Source organism: Ovis canadensis, chromosome 3 (assembly GCF_042477335.2).
Source record: "Ovis canadensis isolate MfBH-ARS-UI-01 breed Bighorn chromosome 3, ARS-UI_OviCan_v2, whole genome shotgun sequence".
Classification (NCBI taxonomy): Eukaryota; Metazoa; Chordata; class Mammalia; order Artiodactyla; family Bovidae; genus Ovis; species Ovis canadensis.
Window position 1 is genome coordinate 4,033,395 of NC_091247.1, and position 24,245 is coordinate 4,057,639.

The window sequence follows — 24,245 nt, forward strand, 5'->3', positions numbered from 1 at the left end:
AAGCAGGTGAGTTCCAGGTTGGTAGGGTCAGATGTCGAGGGACAGCATCAAGGAGCCCGGTTCTTTCTGCTTTTTTGCACCACCCAATCTTATCTTGTCAACCTGTGCTCCTGGTTGCAAGGTGTGTGCCCCAGTTAGTACTGTCACAGGTAGATGTCATGATGTCCCGAGGAGGAGGAGAACATCACTGCCTGCAGGGCTCTCATCCAGGAAACCTGTCCCACCAGACCTCCCACCCTTCTTACTTGCGAAGATTATGTTCTGTGTCCAGTAATGCTCAAAATTCTCCAAGCCAGCTTCAACAGTATGTGAACCAAGAACTTCTAGATGTTCAAGCTGGGTTTAGAGAAGGCAGAGGAACCAGAGATCAAATTGCCAACATCTGTTGGATCATAGAAAAAGCAAGAGAATTCCAAAAGACATCTGCTTCATTGACTACGCTAAAGCCTTTGACTGTGTGGATCACAACAAACTGAAAAATTCTTAGATGGAAATACCAGACTACCTTACCCGCCTCCTGAGAAATCTATATGCAGGTCAAGAAGCAACAATTAGAACCAGATATGGAACAAGGGACTAGTTCCAAACTGAGAAAGGAGTACGTCAAGGCTGTATATTGTCACCCTGCTTATTTAACTTATGTGCAGAGTATGTCAGGCAAAATGGCAGACTGGATGAAGCACAAGCTGGAATCAAGACTGCAGGGAGAAATGTGAATAACCTCATCTATGCAGATGACTCCACCCTTATGGCAGAAGGCGAAGAGGAACTAAAGAGCCTCTTGATGAAAGTGAAAGAGGAGAATGAAAAAGCTGGCTTAAAACTTACATTCAAAAAACTAAGATCATCGCATCCCATCCCGTCATTTCATGGCAAATAGATGGGAAAACAGTGACAGACTTTATTTCTTGTGCTCCAAATCAGTGCAGATGGTGACTGCAGCCGTGAAATTAAAAGACACTTGCTCCCTGAAAGAAAAGCTGTGACAAACATAGACAGCATATTAAAAAGCAGAGACATTACTTTGCTGACAAAGGTCTGTCTAGTCCAAGCTATGGTTTTTCCAGTACTTATGTATGGACGTGAGAGTTGGACCATAAAGGTGAGGGATGAAGAATTGATGCTTTTGAACTGCGGTGTTGGAGAAGACTCTTGAGAGTCCCTCAGATAGCAAGGCGATCCAACCAGTCCATCCTAAAGGAAATCAGTCCTGAATATTCATTGGTAGGACTGGTGCTGATGCTGAAGTTCCAATACTTGGTCACCTGATGCGAAGAACTGACTCATTGGAAAAGACCTTGATGCTGGGAAAGATTGAGGCAGGAAGAGAAGGGGATGACAGAAGATGAGGTGGTTGGATGGCATCACCGACTCGATGGACATGAGTTTGGGTAAACTCTGGAAGTTGGTGATGGACAGGGAGGCCTGGCGTGGTGCAGTCCATGGGGTCGCAAAGAGTCAGAGATGACTGAGCAACCCCATGGACTGTAGCTTGTCAGGCTTCTCTGTCCATGAGATTTCCCAGGCAAGAATACTGGAATGGGTTGCCATTTCCTTCTCCAGGGGAATCTTCCCCACCCACTGAGGGATCAAACCTCCGTCTCCTGCGTTGGCAAGCAGGTTCTTTACTGCTGAGCTAGTTTGTTCACTACCCTGTGCTGAAGTCTGGAGCCATCTACCATAACTGGAATGACCACATTATCCAGTCCCAGTCCTGAGCTTAACTCCGTCCTCTTCTGGGCGAGGAGGCATTAAGCTTGCTAGTCATCTTCATGGAAAAAGGGCCTTCAGGGCTACTCATCTCCTTGCTCCTTGTGGTTTACTATCTTCTTTAAAAAAAAAAAAATGTAAATTTCATGTTAAGCTTATCTTACCACAATTAAAAAAAAACACACACCACACAAATGCAGCACATGCTTGTTAGAAAAGTGTCCTTTCCGCCTCTTTTTCCGAGTGCCCGTGTACACTTGCTGTTGCCGTCAGCCAGCAGGCAGGCTGTCTTCCTGGCATGATTGACAGGCCTCATGTGTGTGTCAGGTCTGCAGATGCTGCCTTGCCCGAGCAAATCTGCTCGGTCACCTTGTGTCGCTGGCTTGATCTCAGCCGGTGTTAGAAGAGAGCAGGGAGCAGGATGAAACAGCCCACAGCATACTGATAGCTTATGGTGAACAGTGTCAGAGTCGTGATCTCTGGAGAAGATTTAGCTTCGGGGCCAGGGACCAGGCTTGATCACTCAAGAGCTTTCGTGTGGCAGAGTTTTATTAAAGTAAGAAAAGGGCCAGAGAAAGCCTCTGACGTAGACATCAGAAGGGGGACAGAGAGTGCCCTTCTTGCTAGTGTTAACAAGCGAGTTTTATACATTTTAAATCGGTTGTTACAGTTAATCAAAAGAATGCCTCAAGGTTATAAACGTCTTGCCAGACCCACTCCCACAATTTACATTTTAGAATAACAGGATTAGAGCTTAACAGAGAGATCCTACCAGACCCACTCCCATAATGGACATTCTAAAAGACCAGGATTAGTCAGAAGGTTTTCAGGAAGGAGAAACTATCTCAGCAGCATACAGTGTTATTTAATGCCTCGTACAGAGTTTAAACTGAGTTGTTTGTTGTGTAATCATCAGTTTGAGGCCTAAAGAAAAAACATTTATGTGACTAAGACTAAGGAATGTAGAGGGAAAAAAGTTTGTCCTTTCCTCCTCCTTGAGAATTCCAGACCACTTTCTTCTCCTCAGGGACCCCGGACTTCTTACTAATCTGCCTAGGAATCGACTTTCTCAGTACCACCACCTGAGATCATCACTGGATATTGGCGTGTTTTCAGAATGTATATATCTATATAGTTGACCGTACCATACACATGGCTTTCATAGTCTTTTACTGATATATATCATTTAAAAAATTTGTTGAAGATGTATTTTAATTTACTTAACTGTTTCCTTAACGTTAGACTTCACAGTGTTTCTAGTTTTTTTTCTTCTAAATATCCTGTGATGGTTATTTTTGTGCCAAAATGTCTGTTTCTGTTTCAGATAATCTCCACAGGGTTAGATTTTAGGGAAGGATTGGTTGGTTAATACTCACTGCCAGCTTACTTTCCAGAAAGTTGTACCAGTTTCTGTTTCCACTAGCAGTATACCGATGTTCTCAGTGCTTGTTATGTAGATTTTTCAAAGTAGGTATGGTGTGTTCATTTTCTAAAAGTACTAACTCCAGTTCCTTTTTTTTTTCTTTTTTAAGGAAGTAGAAATGATGAAGGCTGCATATCGGAAAGAGCTAGAAAAAAACAGAAGCCACGTCCTCCAGCAGAATCAGAGGCTTGATACCTGTCAGAAGCGGATTTTGGAACTGGAATCTCATCTGGCTCAGAAAGACCACCTTCTTTTAGAACAAAAAAAGTACCTAGAGGATGTCAAGCTCCAGGCAAGGTAACTGCGGCGGGGAGGCTCCTGCTGCGATGCGTTTATCGGGTAGAACCTCCTACACTCTGGTGGCGGGGTCCTTGTCTTTCAGAGGACAGCTACAGGCTGCAGAGAGCAGGTATGAGGCCCAAAAGAGGATCACCCAGATGTTTGAATTGAAGATCTTAGATTTATACGGCAAGTTGGAGAAGGATGGCCTCCTGAAAAAACTTGAAGAGCAAAAACCAGAAGCAGCTGAAGCAGCAGAAGAAAGGTAGGAATTGCGAGCCGGCAGCCGTGGCCTTGTTGGGAGGCTGCGCAGACCGACAGAGCAGGCTCCAGCCTGACGAGCTCTGAGCTGCATCCCTGAGGGCCCAGCTGTCCTCTCTGCTCCTTTTCCTGGGCCCCGAGTTGCTCAGTAATGGTCCCAGGGAGCATTTCTGTTTAAGATCGCCATCTGATGTTCATGCGCTCTCGCGTGTGTGTGCCCTGTTCTAGGACACAGAGCAGGCCAGTGGAGTTCCCCATCGGCGTGAGCACATGTCACTGTAACCCCGTGCCTCCCCAGTGGGGTTGGAGTGGTTGGACGCCACAGCCACCAACCCCTTCCTCCCCCTCGGATTTCTTACAGGCTTGACTACTGTCAGGATGGCTGCTCGGATTCGGTGACAGGGCACAACGAAGAGGCCCCCGGCCATAATGGTGAGACCAAGCCCCCGAGGCCCGGCGGTGCCCGGGGCAGTGGCGGTGGCAGAGGTGGCGGCAGCAGCAGCAGCGAGCTCTCCACCCCGGAGAAGCCCCCCAACCCCAGGGCGGGCCCGTTCAGCAGTCGATGGGAGACGGTGGTGGGTGAGCCCACTTCCGGCACTCCCACGACGGTGGGCTCGCTTCCCAGTTCAGAGAGCTTCTTGGGCATGAAGGCGCGAGAGCTGTTTCGTAACAAGAGCGAGAGCCAGTGCGACGAGGACGGCCTGACTGTCGGCAGCCTTTCCGAGACCCTAAAGACAGAGCTGGGCAAAGACTCGGGTGTGGAAGCCAGGCCCCCCTCGGCCCTCGATGGCCCGCTGCCGCCTGCCCCAAAGCCGGACAGCGTGGGCCAGCTCTGCATCATGGACTACAACGAGGCCCAGCTTGAGCACAGCTAGGGATGCTGGCCGTCAGTGTTAACTCGTGTGTCGCTGGCCTAGACAGGAGGTGTGAGTGCCCGATTCAGAGCTTTCCTGTTTCCAGGGCTTGAGGGGCGAGCTCCCGCAGAGGAAATGGGATGGGGGTCCTTTGACAGTTGACTGAATGCAGAACGGTTTTCGGATCTGGCATTGCAGCGCCTCTTCACTTTCCCATCGGCCACCCCAAACCCTCTCTTCCATTTACCTGGCAGTGTGTACTAGCCCGAGGGCCAGGGTGCGTTCCTCACTAGCTTTATTTCCTTCCTTTCCCGCCCCACCCCCAAATGGTTGCGTCCTTTGAACCTGTGCAATATGAGGCCAAATTGAACCCTGGAGTCTGACACACCACCCACACCTTTCCTGAAGTTCAGTTCACTGGGCAGGCTCCCTGTGAGCCTAGGTCACTGGTGGCGTTGCAGGTAAGTCCAGTCCTGTCCCTTTCCAGGAGGACGTGGCGTGCAAAGCTGAGCATCTTGACATGAGAGCTTTTATGAGATGTTGTCACTGCTTTTGGTTTTAAAGTCCAGCATCTAAAGCCGCAGAGCTCAAAAAACAATGGTTCATTCTCTCAAGTTCTTTTGGCGGTTCTGATAAGCTTCCTAGAAAGTTCTGTGTGAACAAAGGTCTGTTGTTGGAACAGTCTGGAGCTGGCCCTGTGGAGACTGTGCTCCCCGTGTGGCACGCTCTGTCCCCCTGCCCCACTACCTCTTGTTTACGTGGCGTTTGCTTGAAAGCTGGTACTGTTCTGTGCGGAGGCTGGGGTGGGGGCGGTCAGGCCTGGGCCCTGCATGAGAGAGGCCAGTGACTTAAGCAGCGCCCTGAGCAGGAAGGTGCTGTGTGTGTGGACACCCCCTGCAGGCGGAGTGCTGCTGGCCTCCTGCCACAGGAAGCCTCTGAAGGTCCAAAGAGCTTCTCCCGAGTTTCTGGCCGTCATTCCTCAGGCTGTGAGAGTTGCCTCACTGTAGGAGATTCTACAGGTATCAGCTTTTCACTCCAGTTCCTGCCTTCAGGGGCTGACCCTGCAGGGAGCTGGGTGCTGCTCCCCCACCCCCGGCGTGAGTTGGTCATGGCAGAGCATTAAGACAGAGTCCTGGAGAGGGTTGACAAAGGCTGATGTCCTGGACCCACAGGGCCTGGGTGCATGCGCTTGAGAGAGGTGATAGCAGTCAGAATACGGGGGCTGACAGAAGCCGAACCCAGCAATTGCTCCTGAAATAAACGCTAGAAGCCTAATAAGGATTGTTGCCTGGGTTTCCAGCTGAGGCCTGGGCAGGGAGAGGCTGGTAGTAAAGAGCCAACGACCTTGGCGTGTCTCTCTCTCAGTTCAAAGTGTAGAAGGGTTCATCCATGAAGAGGGAAACAGCACGCTGTAATGGTACGGAACTTCAGTGCGTGTGGACGCTTCTGGCACATGAGGGTGATGGTCTCTTTTTTTAAAGCGTGGAGAGAGTTCTTAGCATCCTAACCAAAGGGAGCTGGAGAGTCAGTCTCCTTGTCCCTGTGGCTGTGCAGGCAGCAGCCCTCCTTGGGACGGAGTGTTCGGGTGTGACTGACTGACCGACCCCAGCCTGAGGGAGGGGTGCCCAAGCGCGCTCAGCCTGGCCCAGCCGGCTCCGCGGTTGCTGCAGGATGCCGACTGGAGTGCTAACAGTGCTGCACATCTAACTCAGCTGTTTGCAGAGGAGAGCTTAGGAATGCACGCATGCTGGTTTCCTAGTCCCACTTTATTTAGGAAAGGCAGGCATGAACAAATACAGGAAAGAAAAAAATGTTACAAGATTAACTGCTAAACGTGGTTCTAAATGTTCATCCTCTCCCCAGGCCCAGGAGATCCCTGCCACAGAACAAAGATACCAGGCACTTACAGCCTTTATCCTCACTGGCAAAAGCAAGGAGGCCAGTGTAAAGAAAAGAAAAAAAAATTTTTTAATGGGCAGATTATAAAAATACAGGGAAGGAGGAAGCTGTGGGGTGCAGTGGACTGGGACCCAGACAGGAGGGCCCTTGGTACACACCTCCAGCTGGGGCGTCCGTGTGCTCAACTTTCCAAGAACGGCTGGCCCTGAGCAGCTGTACTTGACTTCCTCTGGGCTCTTGGAGGCCGTGGGTTGTATGCAGCCAAGGTTGGGGACGGAGGCCTGGGATCATGAGGAAGTTACCCAGCCTGAAAATGTAGGCTTTCATCTTCCAAAGGACTTGAGATGACGATAAAGTTTGATTTTCAAAATCATAGACCTGCTGAGAGTCAGCGGGTTGGTCGATTAGGCTGCCAGTGAGTGTGTGTTTGTAAGGATGGAAAGGGGACAGTGGTAGTGGAACTCCCAAGAGAGAATTTAGGTCCAGGGACCGCCAGGGCAAAGGCCGGGGAACTGACGCTGCCAGGTTGAGCCTGTCCTGAGACTGATGAAGCAGTGTGGTGTTCACAGGCATTAGGGTTAATCTCCACCAGAGTCACCCGGAGCAGGCCTACCTGCCTGAGTTGTTTGGCCAGTGTCCGTAACCTGATGTCCACCTGACGCTAACCAGGGTCAGCACAGACCCTGGGATGACTGAGGTCTGCTTCTTGGGAGCATGAAATGTTTTAAAAGGGAGCACTACAGAATCACGGGAGGGGGGGATGTGTGGGTGTTTGGGGCGGGGGGAGTGGGGAGAGGGAGGAAGGTGATAGCATGGTCTCTATAGAGAAAACGAGCTCCTGAACCTATCCCCGGTATAGAAGCACATGGATCTCTATCAGACAGAACTTTCATGAATTAAAAAAAAAAAAAAAACCCTTGTGGCAAGATTCTGCTACAAGTCTGTGAGATGTTACTGTGGAGTTGGAAGAAATACCAGAAAAGTAACTGAAATCCCAGGTTAGGAGATAGAGATCATTTCTTGGGACAGAAGTTTCCTTGGAGATGAGCGCAGGGACTCTCCACATGAGGCGGGTAGGTGGATGTGACCTCCCTAGGTTTGTCAGCAGTTTTGCAGGAGCGAAAACTGCCTAACCTTTGGGAATACGCTGCTGCTGCTGGAGGTTCTTCCTAGGCTCTGTGAGTGGAGAGAAATGACAGATAAGCTACTTTGTGAGCCAGGATATGTGTACTGTATTTCGAGGGAGATAGTCCAAACTCTTACTCTTGAAAGATTGTTAAAAGAGGTCCCAGAAGCCACTGACAGCTGCAGAGGTCTGCACCCCCGCAGGGCAAAACCAGGACAGGGGAGAACAGAAGTCCAGAGTTGGGCCATCTCTATTTAAGGCAGCACGTGGCGTGTAGTTTCCAGTGTTTTGGTTGAGAAAGATAAAACTCTTAGTAGTTTTGCAGAAGAGGATAAATGATCATGAGGATGAGAGAGGGTGTCTGGAGACCACAGAGGTTCACACTCACAGTTAATTAAAACTGAGTGTTTCTATGTAGAGAAATGACAGGAGTGCCATGACTGGCCAGTGTGAATCCTCACCAGATACTAGCATATGCTGCTTGAGGCCGGAAAGAAAGAACCGAAGAACAAGTGAAAAGAAATGCTGCACGAAGATGCGGGTTTCTGACCAAAAGCAATAAGATGCGGTAGAAAGTGTGGATGGGTCTAAGGAGGGATTTGAAAACAGTCCGGGGCTGCTGTGGGCCGTGGCCTGCCTTGTGCGGATATTCTCCGAGAGGCCAGCCCTGTCCTCAGAGTGGCCCCTGGGAGCCCACCCAGAAGTGTGTGTCTCATGTGAAATGACCTGAATCAGCACGTCTCACTATGGGAAATCGCCCTGTTGGAGGTGCGTGCTTTAAAACTGACCAGCAGTGAGCGTGGGAAGGTGTGTGTGTATCTGTTTACGTCCAGAGTTCTCTGACACGTGCCCCCACCCCCCCACCCCCAGGTGGCAGCAGAGGACTTGGTGGCACTTGATTAAGCTGTTCTCTAGCCTGGTCCCTGAGCTGCTGCTTGACCCCCACCCCCACACGGCTCGTTCCCCCGTCTGTGACTGACGTTCCCCAGAGGTGTGTGTGTAGGGGGGCGCCTTTCCGTCTTCTCCATGCTGTCTTGCAGTCTGTATGCGCCGACCTGAGAGGAGAATGAATGGCTGTAGCAGCTGCGAGGGGAGCCTGTGGGGGATAGTTGAGCGTCTGTGCCCGCGATGGCTTTTGGCCTTGAAACGAGTTCACGAAGGCAGAGGAGCTTTCTCTTCCCCTTCCCATCCCAGTGCCACCAAACTGTCCATCCTCGGGGATAAGTAGACTAGTTGAACTTGGAATAGATCTTTTAGAGGAAACCCCACCCCACCTTCCCAGACCAACTCCTCCCCGTTTCCCCACCTCCATACAGTGTTTGTACAGGAGGGTACGGCGCTGTTCTCAGCAGCACAGACTTTGGCTTATCGAAGAGGCAGCCAGGCATTTTGCACTAGGAAAAATCAGTGGTCACTTTTCAGAAGACTTCTATGGACCATAAATATATTACGGAGGAACAGATTTTGCTAAGACATAATCTAGTTTTGTAACTCAATCATGGATCAACCACACGTGGCTACCTTGCAGTTTAAAGGGGGTCCCATCAGTGAAAAACAGATTTTTTTTTTTGGCTGACTGCTTTTAGCTAAATTTAAGAAAGTCATCTTTTGTCAAAAGGTTTCCACCTTCCCATCTCGATCTTAAGAGCATGTCAAACAGTCCACATCAGATGCCAACACGTGAACTGCAAGAGAAAAATGGTACAATCGTAGTGAATGGGAATCTGAATCAAAAGGGTTTGCCGTCCTTCTCAGAATGTTCAAAAATGTCAAGGCAGTTGCTTGTGTTTAACTGTGAACAAATAAAAATTTATTGTTTTGCACTACTCTGCTGTGTTGACATGAAGTGGCTCATGTTGGCCTCTGAGGGGTTTCTAGGCTGAGTGGGAACTGGCTCCGGGTCTGGACTGCTTGGTTATTTACCCCAGGTGCTAGAAGGATGCTGACAGGTGGAATCAGACTTTAGTCCCTGCAAGAAAGACCTTTTGTTCTGGCAGAGCCTCAGATTCTACCTGTGTCTGTCTCAGATTCGTGCCCTCTCCCCAGAGTGTGTGGTGGTGGTATAGGAGGGGTGACTGCAGTCATCTGTAGCATACCGGCCTTGGTATCTGCCTGCCTGCCTAGGGGTTGGCTGGCACACAGGGTTGCATACAGTCCTTACAGTTGAGCCCAAACGACACTGAAGTTGTCAAGCCTTGCTGAATGTGTCATGCGAGTGTGCCAAGGGGAAGGGGCCGCCCGCATCCACGGCCTGCCCTCCCCATCAGGCATTTGGAGGAAGGTGGTCTAAACTGCCTTTAAGGGGTTGGCTGCACCCTGGCCTGACCAGGGAAGGAGCGGAGGTGAAGACCCCTGTGTGTAGTGCGGGTTTCCACGGCTCACCTCTGCCCAGCTGCCCTGGAAATCGGTGTGCTCTGCCCATTAGAATGGAGGAAGCAGCTACTTTGGGACGAGACTTTGAGGTGGCACTTTTAAGTGTTGTCTGGAAAATTTAGATGTTCTTGTCTGAGTAGGCCTCTAACTCTGCAAAGAGTTACTGGGCTGGCCTGCTGTGGGCCTCTGGCCTGAGCCTCTAGGGAGCAGGGGCAGGTGTGTCCCCTGCACATGGGCAGCTTTGCCAGCAGTTCCGCTCGTGGGGCTCCTGCCCAGCATCCTCTGGTGTCTCGGAGTGAGTGTCACTTTCTCTAAGGGGTAAGTGCCAGGAAAGCCGGCCAGGCAGAGAGGTGCCAGAACACGTTTTTATTCTTGACTGTCGCCCCCGAGGAAGCAAGAATACAGAAGCTAAGTCGCCCCCTGTGAAGGGAAAAACCAACAGTGAGACAGCACCTCTGGCAGGCTCAGCACCAACGCCACAGTCCCAGCGTCTGGGCTGCAGTTAGGTCGTGAGGACCAGGCGACCGTCCTGCAGGAGCCACACTGGCAGTTCTTCTGGCTTCTCCCCGTCTCTCTCGAAAGGAGAGGCTGGGCGGCTTGTTCCCCTTTGGTCCAGAGGCCTGACCCCATCGAGCATCCTCAGGCCGGAGCAGCTGTCCCGCGGCCAGAAGGGAGCCGCGCGGTCTCCTCCGGCTGTGCAGCTGGGCCTGGGTGGGAGGGTCAGCGCCCCAGCCCTTCCAGGGGCCCACCCTCCTCCCCTGAACCCACCAGCGGCAATGTAAATGGGGGTGCTCCTCCTGGGCACAGGGCCTGACACTCGGAGGCGAAGGAAAGTTAGAGGTTAAAGCGCTAGAGGGAAAGAGTTTGTAGGTTGTCGGTGGGGCGGCCCCCAGGGATTAGTAAGTGGCGAGGGTGGTGAGCACCTGTACAGATGGATCAGCTGGTGGAAACCAGGCTTAGTTACAGGGTGCCCCGCAGGATGGGATGGGAGGGAGCATGATGGGGTGGGGCAGGGCTGGGGTCGGGCGGGCTCCCCCAGCTCTGAGTTACAGCTTCCCACCAGGTGGTCTCCAGGGCGGTTTTGAACTTCCTTGGTCTTTCCCCCCAGGTTTGGGGACGTTCTGTATCAGTTGCCCACAATTTTGTTTCCGAAGCTGGGGCTTGGTGCCTGAGGCCTGGGGAACGTGTGCGGTGGCCCGCGTGGCTGCCTGGGGCTCACTCACTTGCTGCAGCGCTTTGCGGGGCAGCTTTTCCGAGTGGGCGACCCACTCTTTCATCAGGTCTAGGATGATGGGGATGAGACTGACCACACCTCCATAGTGGTTCCGGGCCTCGTCACAGCTGAGGTGGTTCACCACGTCGTGGGGGTATCTGCAGGGCAGCGGGAAGGGCTAGGTGAGCCCTGCTCCGGGGACTGGTGTGCTGGGCAGGGTTTTTTCCTGAGGCTGCCCCCGCTGCACAACCCTTGGGGAGGTTTTAGAGCTGTGCACCCGGCCAGGCCAAGCTCTCCATGCCAGGCATGGTGGTGGCTCAGCAGGTTTGGGGCCCCAGAGCCCCCAGGGGTCCCAGTGTGAAGGGTGGGAGCAGAGATCCCTTGGCCTGTGGTTGGCAGAGAGCTGGACAGGGGCTGAGGAAACCTGCTGTCATCGCCCTAGGCGCGCCGCGTACCCTTTGACTCTGCTCACCCTTATACCTAAACAGCTTGCTCCGGAATCTGGTACTGCATGCTGTGGATCGATCCCCCAGGGCTCAGAATGAGGGAACCCAGTAGCTAACGCCCGTGGGATCAGGCTCCTGATGTCCCTCTTCTTTGTGGGGCTCCTGGGAACAACTGCTCTGTGAGCCCTGCTTCTGGCCCGGTGCTGCCTCCAGCCAGAGGGTTTGCATTTTGCTAGGTCTCGGCCTCAGAGCCCCTCATTTTCAGTAAATGATTTGTCAGGTCAGAGTCACTCGGGTGAACCAAGGGGCCTAGGATTTTCCAGCTGGGGACCTCTGGACAGTAGCCCCAGGACTCACTTCATCTAGGTCTGGTCCTCTCCCATCCCCACCTCGGCCCCTCCCACATGTACGTGCGGAGACCCCTGAGGGGACCAGGAGGGTCTTACTTGGCTTGCAGGCTGCTCAGGTCATTGCTTTGGCTCACGAGGGTCTTGCATTTCTCGAGGAGGTTGTTGGTGACAGGGGTGCCAGCGTGCAGGGCCTCGAAGTGCTGGCAGAGCTTGCTGAGCTCTGAGCAGATGTCCAGGAACATGAGCAGGATGCGCCGGTCTGTGGAGTTGCTGCAGTGGTGCTCCATGTAGCTCTGCACCTGCACGGGCCCGCCGGGCGTGAGTGCCCAGGGCCCGCGAGCACCTGCCCTGGTCCTCCCGCCCTCCTGGGTCTACAGGCCTATAGACTGCGAATGTTGTGAAGTGTCCTGGGCCCCATGCAGAAGGCTCCGCGGGCTCCGTCTCACTCAGCCCTCGCTCGAATGCCACCTTCCAGGTCCCCTTTTTCAGTCCTCATTTTACAGATGATTATAAGGCTCAGAGAGGTGAAATACCTGCTCAGGTACCACTGCAGTGGTGAAGCTGAGTCACCCTAGCTCCAGGGCTCTGAGCCCAGACCTCTCACCAGACCCAGGCAGCTGAGCCAACACCTGAAGTACAGGGGGCTGGTCCCTGACTCTTGATGCTGAGGTCCCACCCACTTTGAGAATTGCTGGGCTGGGCCACTCAGTCCACAGAGCAAACTAGAATCTGTTGCAGTCTTGTTGTCCTACGTTTCCAGGGGCAGAGAAAGGAGGGACAAGTCAGTAAGTAGAGCTGGGAAAACAGTGGCCCGTATGAGGAAAGAAATGTAGCCTCCGCCTCATGCCACAGACAAAGTCAACTCCAGGAGAATGGAGAACTTGATTACTAAAAACGGACTTCCCTGGTGGTCCAGTGGCTAAGACCCTGCTCCCAGTGCAGAAGGCCCGGGTTCCATCCCTGGTCAGGGACCAAGACCCACATGCTGCAACTAAGTTCACATGCTGCAACTAAGACCCACGTAAATAAATGGAGCCAAGTAAAAATCAATATAAAAAATACTACAACTAAAGCTTCCATGTGAATGTGTTTTAGTGGAAGGGAAGTTTTTCATCACCAACTCAATGGACATGAGTTTGAGCAGGCTCTGGGAGTTGGTGATGGACAGGGAGGCCTGGCGTGCTGCAGTCCATGGGGTCGCAAAGAGTCGGACACAACTGAGTGACTGAACTGAACTGAAGTTTTTCTTAAGCCACAAAAGAGGCTAAGGACAGTGATGCAGCTGATCTAATTTCAACTCATTTCCCTGGAGACCCTGGGGGCCTTTCCAGCTCAGGACATCCCACATCTGGACACCCAGTCAGTCTGGGTCTGAGATCCACATGGGCACAGGAGGAGGGGACTCCAGTCTGGGCAGGATTAACTGACGCATTCCATGTGGTCCTACCCTCAGTGATCTGCTGGAAGGGGGTGTTTCCCACCTCCTCCAGTTCCCAGAAAATTGTAAGTCTAAACCTAGGTTTTCCTGCCGCTCCCAGCTGCCTTCTTGTCACTAGGGGATGTCTTTCCCCAATGATCTCAAGTGGTCCTTCCCAAGGACAACAGCTTTGTGTAGGGGAAGAGGCTTTTGACACCCACAGTCTCTGCCTATACACCATGCACACCTGCCCCAGTATCCGGGGTAGGGACGAGCCTGCACTGTGGCGTAACTACAACAGAGCGGTGTTACTGGGCTACCTGGGGGACACTGCATGCAGGGTGCAGGGCAGGCGGTCACTTCCGATACCCTGGGCCAGGAAGGGCAGGGGCAGGGTTGAGAGTCAACACAGGTGGGGCCGTTATTCACCAAAAGCATTCTTGAACCTAAAGGCAAGAAGGAGCACACTGGGGTCACAAAGCCCTGATGGCGATTCTGAGCAGAGGCGGGGCATCTCAGGTGCTCCTTCCTGATACTAAACACCTGTCCATGCCTGTGGAAGGCTGAGCCTTTGAGGGACAGGCTGACGAGGATGCAGCCAGTTTACTTTCAAACAGTTCAGAGGGAGGAGGGCGTGCATCAGTTCAGTTCAGTTGCTCAGTCGTGTCCGACTCTTTGCGACCCCATGAATCGCAGCATGCCAGGCCTCCCTGTCCATCACTAACTCCCGGAGTTCACTCAGACTCACGTCCATCGAGTCCGTGATGCCATCCAGCCATCTCATCCTCTGTCGTCCCCTTCTCCTGCCTCCAGTCCCTCCCAGCATCAGTCTTTTCCAATGAGTCAACTCTTCGCATGAAGTGGCCAAAGTACTGGAGTTTCAGCTTTAGCATCATTCCTTCCAAAGAAATCCCGGGGCTGATCTCCTTTAGAATGGACTGGTTGGATCTCCTTGCAGTCCAAGGGACTCTCAAGAGTCTTCTCCAACACCACAGTTCAAAAGCGTCAATTCTTCAGCACTCAGCCTTGTTCACAGTCCAACTCTCACATCCATATGTGACCACTGGAAAAACCATAGCCTTGACTAGATGGACCTTAGTCGGCAAAGTAGTGTCTCTGCTTTTGAATATGCTATCTAGGTTGGTCATAACTTTTCTTCCAAGGAGTAAGTGTCTTTTAATTTCATGGCTGCAGTCACCATCTGCAATGATTTTGGAGGCCCCCAAAACAAAGTCAGCCATTGTTTCCCCATCTATTTGCCATAAAGTGATGGGAACAAATGCCATGATCTTCGTTTTCTGAATGTTGAGCTTTAAGCCAACTTTTTCACTCTCCACTTTCATCAAGAGGCTTTTTAGTTCCTCTTCACTTTCTGCCATAAGGGTGATGTCATCTGCATATCTGAGGTTATTGATACTTCTCCCAGAAATCTTGATTCCAGCTTGTGCTTCTTCCAGCCCAGCGTTTCTCATGATGCACTCTGCACAGAAGTTAAATAAGCAGGGTGACAATATACAGCCTTGACGTACTCCTTTTCCTATTTGGAACCAGTCTGTTGTTCCATGTCCCATTCTAACTGTTGCATCCTGACCTGCATACACATTTCTCAAGAGGCAGGTCATGTGGTCTGGTATTCCCATCTCTTTCAGAATTGTCCACAGTTTATTGTGATCCACACAGTCAAAGGTTTTGGCATAGTCAATAAAGCAGAAATAGATGTTTTTCTGGAACTCTCTTGCTTTTTCCATGATCCAGCGGATGTTGGCAATTTGATCTCTGGTTCCTCTGCCTTTTCTAAAACCAGCTTGAACATCTGGAAGGTCACGGTTCACGTATTGCTGAAGCCTGGCTTGGAGAATTTTGAGCATTACTTTACCAGCATGTGAGATGAGTGCAATTGTGCAGTAGTTTGAGCATTCTTTGGCATTGCCTTTCTTTGGGATTGGAATGAAAACTGACCTTTTCCAGTCCTGTGGCCACTACTGAGTCTTCCAAATTTGCTGGCATATTGAGTGCAGCACTTTAACAGCATCATCTTTCAGAATTTGAAATAGCTCCACTGGTATTCTATCACCTCCACTAGCTTTGTTCGTAGTGATGCTTTCTAAGGCCCACTTGACTTCACATTCCAGGATGTCTGGCTCTAGATAAGTGATCACACCATCGTGATTATCTGGATCGTGAAGATCTTTTTTGTACAGTTCTTCTGTGTATTCTTGCCACCTCTTCTTAATATCTTCTGCTTCTGTTAGGTCCATACCATTTCTGTCCTTTATCAAGCCCATCTTTGCATGAAATGTTCCCTTGGTATCTCTAATTTTCTTGAAGAGATTTTTAGTGTTTCCCGTTCTATTGTTTTCCTCTATTTCTTTGCATTGATTGCTGAAGAAGGCTTTCTTATCTCTTCTTGCTATTTGGAACTCTGCATTCAGATGCTTATATCTTTCCTTTTCTCCTTTGTTTTTTTGCCTCTCTTCTTTTCACAGCTATTTGTAAGGCCTCCCCAGACAGCCACTTTGCTTTTTTGCATTTCTTTTCCATGGGGATGGTCTTGATCCCTGTCTCCTGCACAATGTCATGAACCTCAGTCCATAGTTCATCAGGCACTCTGTCTATCAGATCTAGGCCCTTCAATCTATTTCTCTCTTCCACTATATAATCATAAGGGATTTGATTTAGGTCATACCTGAATGGTCTAGTGGTTTTCCCTACTTTCTTCAATTTAAGTGTGAATTTGGCAATAAGGAGAGCTCATGATCTGGGCCACCGTCAGCTCCCGATCTTGTTTTTGCTGACTATATAGAACTTCTCCATCTTTGGCTGCAAAGAATATAATCAGTCTGATTTCATTGTTGACCATCTGGTGATGTCCATATGTAGAGTCTTCTCTTGTGTTGTTGGAAGAGGGTGTTTGCTATGACCAGTGCATTTTCTTGGCAAAACTCTATTAGTCTTTGCCCTGCTTCATTCCACATTCCAAGGCCAAATTTGCCTGTTACTCCAGGTGTTTCTTGACTTCCTACTTTTGCATTCCAGTCCCCTATCATGAAAAGGACATCTTTTTTGGGTGTTAGTTCTAAAAGGTCTTGTAGGTCTTCATAGAACCATTCAACTTCAGCTTCTTCAGCGTTACTGGTTGGGGCATAGACTTGGATTACTGTGATATTGAATGGTTTGCCTTGGAGACGAACAGAGGTCAATGTGTCGTGTTTGAGATTGCATCCAAGTACTGCATTTCGGACTCTCAGTACTTGGATGCAATCTCAAACACGACACAATGATCTCTGTTCGTCTCCAAGGCAAACCATTCATTATATCTACTACTGCAGGGTGTGCATAAACGTGGCTAAATAGTAAACAAACTGGCGTATCTGGGTGAAGGTTATATGGGTGTTTTTCTACAGGTTTTTAAAATTTCGAGTTAAACTGGGAGAAATTTTCACAAAAATTAAAAAGTTTTTTTTTTTTTTTTGAGGATACTGCCAGGCCAGGGTTGTTCTCTGTGGCCCCGTGTGCTTCTCCTAAGCAGTTCTGAGCCTGGTCCCCACTCCCTAGCAGGTGGCATCTCTTCAGTGGGAGAGAGATCCATCTAGAGCTGTGCTTCTCAGGCACCTGGCTTCCTGGAAGGCTGCTTCAGTCTTGAGACCTCCACGTTTGGCAGGGCAAACTTGGACGGCAGCTCACACAAAGAGGAGACTCCGGTTAAATGAAATCATTTGCAAATGTGACTTGGCAATGTGTGCTTGGCGGGTCACAATTTCTCAATCCCAGGGGGATCCAGTGGCTGGGACCATGTACATCTATCTGTTCACCTCATATCCCTGTTTTGAGCCCTAGGGCCTGGGATGAAGGGCGCTGCCAGATGCTGGGGGCGTGGGCTTCCAGATGAGCTCATGAAGTCTACCAGCAGCCCTGGGAGGTACGTGCTGCTCTTTGTACATTTTTAGTTAAAACCAGCCGGAGGTCACAGAGGTGGCATGTGGCAAAGCCAGGACTTAAACCCTGGCCCAGCGGTGTCTCCAGCCTCCGCTTTCAGCCGCTTTCTCACGTAGTTGTTGAGGGAATGAGTGCCTGGCTTGTTCCACAGTTAGGATCTGAGACCTGACCTGCACCCACACGCTGGCCCTCTCTGGGCCTTGGTTTCCCCAGCTTTTCCAGCAAGGGGTCGAGGCCTGGCCCCGCCTGCCCGCCAGTGCCTACCTGTCCGATGCTGGAGATGGGCCGGATCTTGTCGTGGGCATTCTCCCTGCAGTGCTCCAGGGCCCCGATGAAGGTGAATTGCTGCTGCTGGAAGATCTTGTACTTCTGCTCCACGCTCCGCAGGGACTCTTTCACCTCATTCATCATTCTACGTGCTCACCGGGGCACGGAGGAAGCTGTGCAGAGGAAGAGGAGAGTCCTGAGGTCCCAGGGCGCTGAGCAGCTTCCCACAGCCCTGGGAACGGACACAGTCTTCATCCCCATGTTGCAGAGAGGGAGGCGAGGCCCTGGGAGGCTGTGCACCTGCCCAAGAACCTGGCCAGCTGTCAGGGACACAACCAGGCTTGACTCAAACCCGGCCCAAGCCCCATTACCCTCCAGGGACACGGTCTTTGCTGCAAACAAGACTTCCTTCCCTTAACTGTAGACAAGAGTTTCTCTGGGCCTCAGTTTCTCCAGATTGTGGGTCTCTCTCTCTCTCTCTCTCTCTCTCTCACACACACACACACACACAACACACACTCACACTCTCACACACTCACACTCACACACTCTCACACTCTCACACACACACACACTCACACACACACTCACACACACACACTCACACTCCGGGACACAGTCCAACCCTTAGTTTCTCCAGATTGTAGGTGTTTATCTCACACACACACACACACACACACACTCTGGGACACAGTCCAGGCGTCAGTTTCTCCAGAAGACTGGGTGTCTACCACACACACACACTCTCACTCACTCACTCACTCACTCACTCTGGGACACAGTATGGCCTCAGTTTCTCCAGATTGTGGGTATCTATCACACACACATACACATGGCCTCCCATGGGTCACAGCGTGTAAAATCTATTTCATCAGCTGGGACCCAACTGCTTTAAAATATCTGCCACTCTACAGTTGGTAGGAAAGTCTAGGGATTGTTTTCCAGCTAAGCAGGGGGAGGTCGGCACTGGGACCCTCTCGACTTGTCTGAGGAGGTGCAGTTACCGGCTCTGGGCTTGGAGCAGGAGCCCTGAACTCGGGTTTGCCAGTCCCCAGGGCAGGCCTGGCACTTTGAGCACATGCCCAGTGCCCGGGGTCACAGGTTTATGAAATGTTAGGGCTGGAAGGCACCTCAGAATGTCAACTCCGCTTAACTTCCAGGGGAAGCTGAGGCCCTGGGTCTCACAGCACGCTTGTGCCTGAGACACCCTAGGTCCTGGGTTTCCTGAGGTCTCACCACCAGCATCCTCAAAGGTGCCACAGCCGCTGTCCCTGCACCGTGAGGCCCCGGCACACGTGGAGCCCAGGCTCGGCTGCACAGAGACAAGGCCCCAGCGAGACGCTGCAAGTGGAAGAGGCCAGAACGTGGGTGGCGGGGCGCCAAGGAAGGGAAGGATGCATTCCAAGCGAGCTACCAGGTCCCAGGTAGGGAGGAGGCTTGCTTTCTGCTGGGCTCCCCTCAGCATCCTGAGCACAGCAGGATGGCAATGAGGAAGTCTGTGGTGAGGAGATGGCATCGGGGATGCGAGGACAGCAGACCATCAGGTGGCCTCCACAACACGGCAGGAGGGGTGAATCCCCGAGCTGGGGAGGGCAGGGGACAGGAGGCCGGGGAGCTGCTGCTGTCCTGGGCTGGGAGCTAAACGCAGCCCTGTTGCCACTGTAAAGGGGCTGCGCCAGGAAGGGGCCCGACCGTTGTGCCCCGCCAGCCAGGGTAGTGGCCCTGCAGACATCATGGGACCCTCTTGGCAGCGCCGTCCTGGGCCAGGCCTGACCCAGGGCCATGCTGGGTGGGGCCTCCTTCCACTCAACTTTCTCCCAGTTCTGGTTCTGCTGAAGCTAACCCTAACCCAAGCCAGGCAGGGAGTGGGGTTGGGGGTTGCCGCGGGGGCCATGGTTGGACACCTGTCATAGCCAGCCAAGGCCCACCCCCCCAACCAGCCCTACCTGCAGGCGGGAATGACGGTCAAGCTGGCTGCAGTGGTTTTCTGTTGCCTCCCCATGGAGGCAGGCCTACCAGGACCTGGCCTAGGGCGAGGAGGGGGAGGCACTTACCTGGGTGCAAAAGGTAAGGGGGTGCCAGGCACTCAGCAATCAAGATAGGTAAAAGCAAGCATGACGTGTGCCCCCCCCCCCCCCACACACACACACAAAGCCGCAGGGGCTGCTGACGGCTCGGCCTCCTCGGGGAGGAAGTTCTGAAAAGAAGGCAGGCTTTGGAGAGGAGGGTGGGCAGGCAGGCAAGCAGAGGTGGTGGGGTCCTGGGCAGAGGGTGAAGGCTGTGGGCAGGGCGAGGCTGAGGCCCCACGTGAGGGCAGAGCTGTGAGGTCATCCACGGAAGCTTCTAGCACAGGAGGTGCGGAGCACCTAAGGCGGTCAGTCATTCATGTTGAAGCGCCTGCCAGGGGTCAGACACCTGCAGGGTGCTGGACTGGGCACACAGCGTTCAGCCAAACAGACAAGACTCCTAACCTGGAGGGACGTCAGGAGTGGGAGGCAGACAGTGAGTGAATGGATTAAGGAGCAAAGAAAGTGAGGGGGACGGGTGGGGGTGGCCAGAAGGGCTACGTGGCCTGCAGGAGAGGCACATGCAGGAGGCAGGCAGGTGCAGGGGAGGCCGAACTGGAGCCGAGCTTCAGCCTTCACCGAGATCCCATGTGGCTCGCCCCAGTCCTCCTAGTAACAGCTGGCTACGCAGTGAGGCTCTAGGTAAACCCTGGACAAGCCTCATCTCAGATGCTCGCCACAGCCCCTTGAATGAGGTACCACAGTTATTCCCACAGGACAGACAACAAAGCTGAGGTCTGGCAGCTGGTGAGCAAACCCAGATGTCTCACTCACTTCTGCCCGATTTCACTGAGCCTGAGATCTTTACTTGGTTACCTCCCCTCTTGCCCCCACCTCAGTGAGGGTCCACTGAGAGAAACACACCGGATACCAGATTGACTGAGGCTGGAGGTGGGTGGGTGGGTGGGTGGGTGGGTGGGTGAGGTGTGGATATCAAGGGCCTACACTACCCAGACCCAATGCCTTGCTTCCACTTGTATGAGACTGTTCCGTTTCCCCATCACAAAGCAACGAGGACTAGAATTCAGTGTACCCCGCTCTCTGCTGCCCTCCTGGGCTTGCCAAGTTCTTCAGGGATAAAGCCCTACCTCGGCTGGTGGCCCCAAGAGCCCCTGAGAGCAAAACCGACTTGGTTCTTGATCCTATTGACTTGTGACATGCGCACCAGGAATGCCGTGCGGGGAGCTGTAACAAGCTACCCAAAGTGACTGTCCCTTGAACAAGAGTCACCGCAGTCAAATTAGTCTAGATGAAAGGCAGGGGATGCAGGCGCTTCTCGATCTGGGGGAGGAGGAAGGAAAAAGTGATTACCCACTAGATTTTCAGCTTTAATTGATTTGTATTTTCCCAGGCTGTTAAAGAAGATTAAATCATGGTATGAAAAGTGCCTAGGGCTTAAAATAAATGAGGAGAAAGGCAAGTCACTTCAGAAATGTCCAGGAAGCAAGCTAAACCTCCCCAGTGCAAATTGCAGGCCTGGTGGTTGTGTTCTTTGTTCAGAGGGAGGCTGCTTCCTTCTCTTCCCCAGCTGTCTCTGCAGTTGGATTTGACTTGACAAGTCTACCAAGGTGTGCATGCTTTGAGGAGGCAGTTCTGAGGGGAGAGCCCTTTTCCCTTGGAGGCCGTGTCTCTGGGCTGGTGGCTGCTGGGAAGGTTTTGGCTAGGAGTCAGGAAACTGAGTTCCAGGCTGGCTGTTGTTGTTGGTTTGCTCAGTTATGTCTGACTCTGTGACCCCACGGACTGCAGCATACCAGGCTTCCATGTCCTTCACTATCTCCTGGAGTTTGCTCAAACTCACGTCCACTGAATTGATGACACCATCCAACCATCAATCCTCTGTCACCCCTTCTCTGCCTTCAATCTTCCCCAGCATTAGGGTCTTTTCCAGTGAGTTGGCTCTTCGCATCAGGTGGCCAAAATATTGGAGCTTCAGCATCAGTCCTTCCAGTGAATATGCATTAGAAGGCTGGCTCTACCTTGGATTTATGAGTGACCTTGGCCTAGAATTTTCCCCTTTCTGGGCCTCAGTTCAGTCGCTCAGTCATGTCCGACTCTTTGGAACCTCATGGACTGCAGCATACCAGGCCTCCCTCTTCATCACCAACTCCCAGAGTTTACCCAAACTCATGTCCATCGAGTTGGCAATGCCATCCAACCATCTTATCCTCTGTCATCCCCTTCTCCTCCTGCCCTCAATCTTTCCCAGCATCAGGGTCTTTTCAAATGAGTCAGCTCTTTGCATCAGGTGGCCAAAGTATTGGAGTTTCAACTTCAACATCAGTCCTTCCAGTGAACACCTAGGACTGATCTCCTTTAGAATTGACTGGTTGGATCTTGCAGTCCAAGGGACTTTCAAGAGTCTTTTCCAACACCACAGTTCAAAAGCATCCATTCTTCGGTGCTCAGCTTTCTTTATAGTCCAACTCACATCCATACATGACTACTGGAAAAACCATAGCCTTGACTAGATAGACCTTTGTTGGCAAAGGAACGTCTCTGTTTTTTAATATGCTGTCTAAGTTAATCATAACTTTCCTTCTAAGGAGTAAGCATCTTTTAATATCATGGCTGCAGTTGCCATCTGCAGTGATTTTGGAGCCCAGAAAAAATGAAGTCAGCCACTGTTTCCCCATTTATTTGTCATGAAGTGATGGGACCGGATGCCATGATCTTAGTTTTCTGAATGTTGAGCTAAAGCTCAACTTCTTCTCTCTCCTCTTTCACTTTCATCAAGAGGCTCTTGATGCCATGATCTTAGTTTTCTGAATGTTGAGCTAAAGCCAACTTCTCTCTCCTCTTTCACTTTCATCAAAAGGCTCTTTAGGTCTTCACTTTCTGTCATAAGGGTGGTGTCATCTGCATATCCGAGATTATTGATATTTCTCCCTGCAATCTTGATTCCAGCTTATGCTTCATCCAGCCCAGTGCCTCTCATGATGTACTCGGCATAGAAGTTACATAAACAGGGTGACAATATACAGCCTTGATGTACTCCTTTTCCTATTTGGAACCAGTCTGTTGTTCCATGTCCAGTTCTAACTGTTGCTTCCTGACCTGCATGCAGATTTCTCAAGAGCCTCAGTTTATTCATTTGTAAAATGAGGGAGTTTGAATTAGAAGCTCCTCAAGGGCTCTTATGATTGATTCTAATGCTCTGTGATTGACAACTGATGAGGAAAGAGACCCAGAGAGGGGAAATGGCTCAGCCAACAGCTTTGCACCATTCTGAGCCTCCAATTTCTCATCTGTAAAATGGAACAAAGGTACCTATTTCTCAGGGTTGGTGCAAAGATTCAGTGAGATAATATCTCTAACAGTAGCAGCTATGCATTGCGCATTCACTACACATCAGTTACTAATACTTCTGATACATTAGCTCATGGAATCTTCCATAATCCCCACTCCATAGGGGAGGGAAGTGAGGCCCAGGGCAGGCTGGCACTGTTAGTTGAGAGTGGAGTCAGGATTTGAAATCTGCGCAGTCTGCATTGACTATGCTATACTCCCTCTCCATAATGTTCACAGACCCCATAGTTTTGTCGAGAGTAAAGCTCAAAAACGGGCAGCTCCTCCTGAGAAGAGCAACTGGACAAGAGCTAGAGCTTCCATTTCAGTGCGGTGGCCGCTACCAGGCGTTCCATCCCCCGCCCCCCACCCCCCACCCGGGATGAACACCATTCGCAGACCTCCTTCCCCCCGTCGCGTCTCACACCATCGGTCTCGGGTCAGCGGCAGCAGCCCCCTTCCATTCTCCAGCACCACCCCCCTCGCCCCCCAGTTTCCAAATCAGGGCTTGGGTGGCCCTCCCCAGGCCTGCTTTAACCTTGGTTGTCCTAGAGCGGCCTTCACTCAATGGAGCGCCCTGAAGCCGGAGAGTCTCCGCGGGTGTCTGGGGCCCGGGAGGGGCGGGGAGGCCCTTCCCGGGGCTTGTGAGGAGGGGTGGGTGGGGTGGGGAGAGCAGGGGTGAGAAGGGGCGGGGCCGCGGGCCTGATTGTTACCGCCGCTGCCACAGCAATCGGGTCACGTGGCAGTCCCGCCCACGCCGCCGGAGCTGCCCGCTGGGCCGGGGGTCGAGGCACACACCAGTTCGTCCTTTTTCAAACACCCTGCCCCACATGGCCCGGAGTTGGTGATGGACAGGGAAGCCCTGTCGTGCTGCAGCCCATGGGGGTCGCAAAGAGTCGGACACGACCGAGCGCCTGAACTGAACGGCCCCACATCTACCCCCGCGTCTTTCTTTTAAAGACAGGGAAACTGAGGCCCAGTGAGCGGAGCTGGGGTGGCTCAAGAAGCACCGAACGCCTGGGCCGGGGCGCCTTGGCGGAAACAGAAGTAGGATCCGCCTCCCGCCTCTCCCGGGCCGATGTGTCCTCGGGGTACTGTAGGGTGTCTCAGCACAGGAGGGGGCCCTCTGAGCCAGGAGGCCGCAGCAGGAGGAGACCTGGGGTTCCCCGCTGAGGCGCGCAGATTCGGGGGGCGAGGCCAGAGCTGGAAAGCACTTGCTTCATGCGGCTGAGGAGACCCGGCGCCAGCCTTGCCCCAGGGGCGGAGGCGGGGGCGGGAGCGAAGCGTGCTGGTGACGCAGCGGCGTGGCGCCCCTGGCAACGGCGGTCCCCAGGGAGCGT

At 52.2% G+C, this 24,245-nt stretch overlaps 2 protein-coding genes across 19 annotated transcripts in view; one reads left to right on the forward strand and one right to left on the reverse strand.

Moving 5' to 3' along the window:
- TSC1 (TSC complex subunit 1) overlaps positions 1–9,378 on the forward strand; it is a 52,218-nt gene extending 42,840 nt beyond the window's left edge. For all 12 annotated transcript variants that reach the window (XM_069582073.1, XM_069582082.1, XM_069582080.1 and 9 more), the window contains 3 exons: positions 3,243–3,430; positions 3,516–3,677; positions 4,035–9,378. In XM_069582073.1, coding sequence (XP_069438174.1) covers positions 3,243–3,430; positions 3,516–3,677; positions 4,035–4,548 — 864 coding nt within the window. In that variant the 3' untranslated portion in view covers positions 4,549–9,378. The remainder of the gene's footprint in view (positions 1–3,242; positions 3,431–3,515; positions 3,678–4,034) is intronic.
- An 898-nt stretch (positions 9,379–10,276) lies between these two features.
- SPACA9 (sperm acrosome associated 9) lies at positions 10,277–24,245 on the reverse strand. 7 transcript variants are annotated; one of them, XM_069582092.1, is made up of 5 exons: positions 24,062–24,245; positions 17,552–17,727; positions 12,031–12,233; positions 11,149–11,296; positions 10,277–10,345 (listed from the first exon to the last, which is right to left on the reverse strand). In XM_069582092.1, the coding sequence occupies exons 2-5, from the start codon at positions 17,696–17,698 to the stop codon at positions 10,334–10,336; spliced, it is 510 nt and encodes a 169-aa protein (XP_069438193.1). In that variant the 5' UTR covers positions 17,699–17,727; positions 24,062–24,245; the 3' UTR covers positions 10,277–10,333. The 7 variants fall into 7 exon arrangements, with proteins under 7 accessions (XP_069438193.1, XP_069438191.1, XP_069438192.1 ...); XM_069582090.1 differs by lacking the exon at positions 24,062–24,245 and adding an exon at positions 23,444–23,628; XM_069582091.1 differs by lacking the exon at positions 24,062–24,245 and adding an exon at positions 19,501–19,586.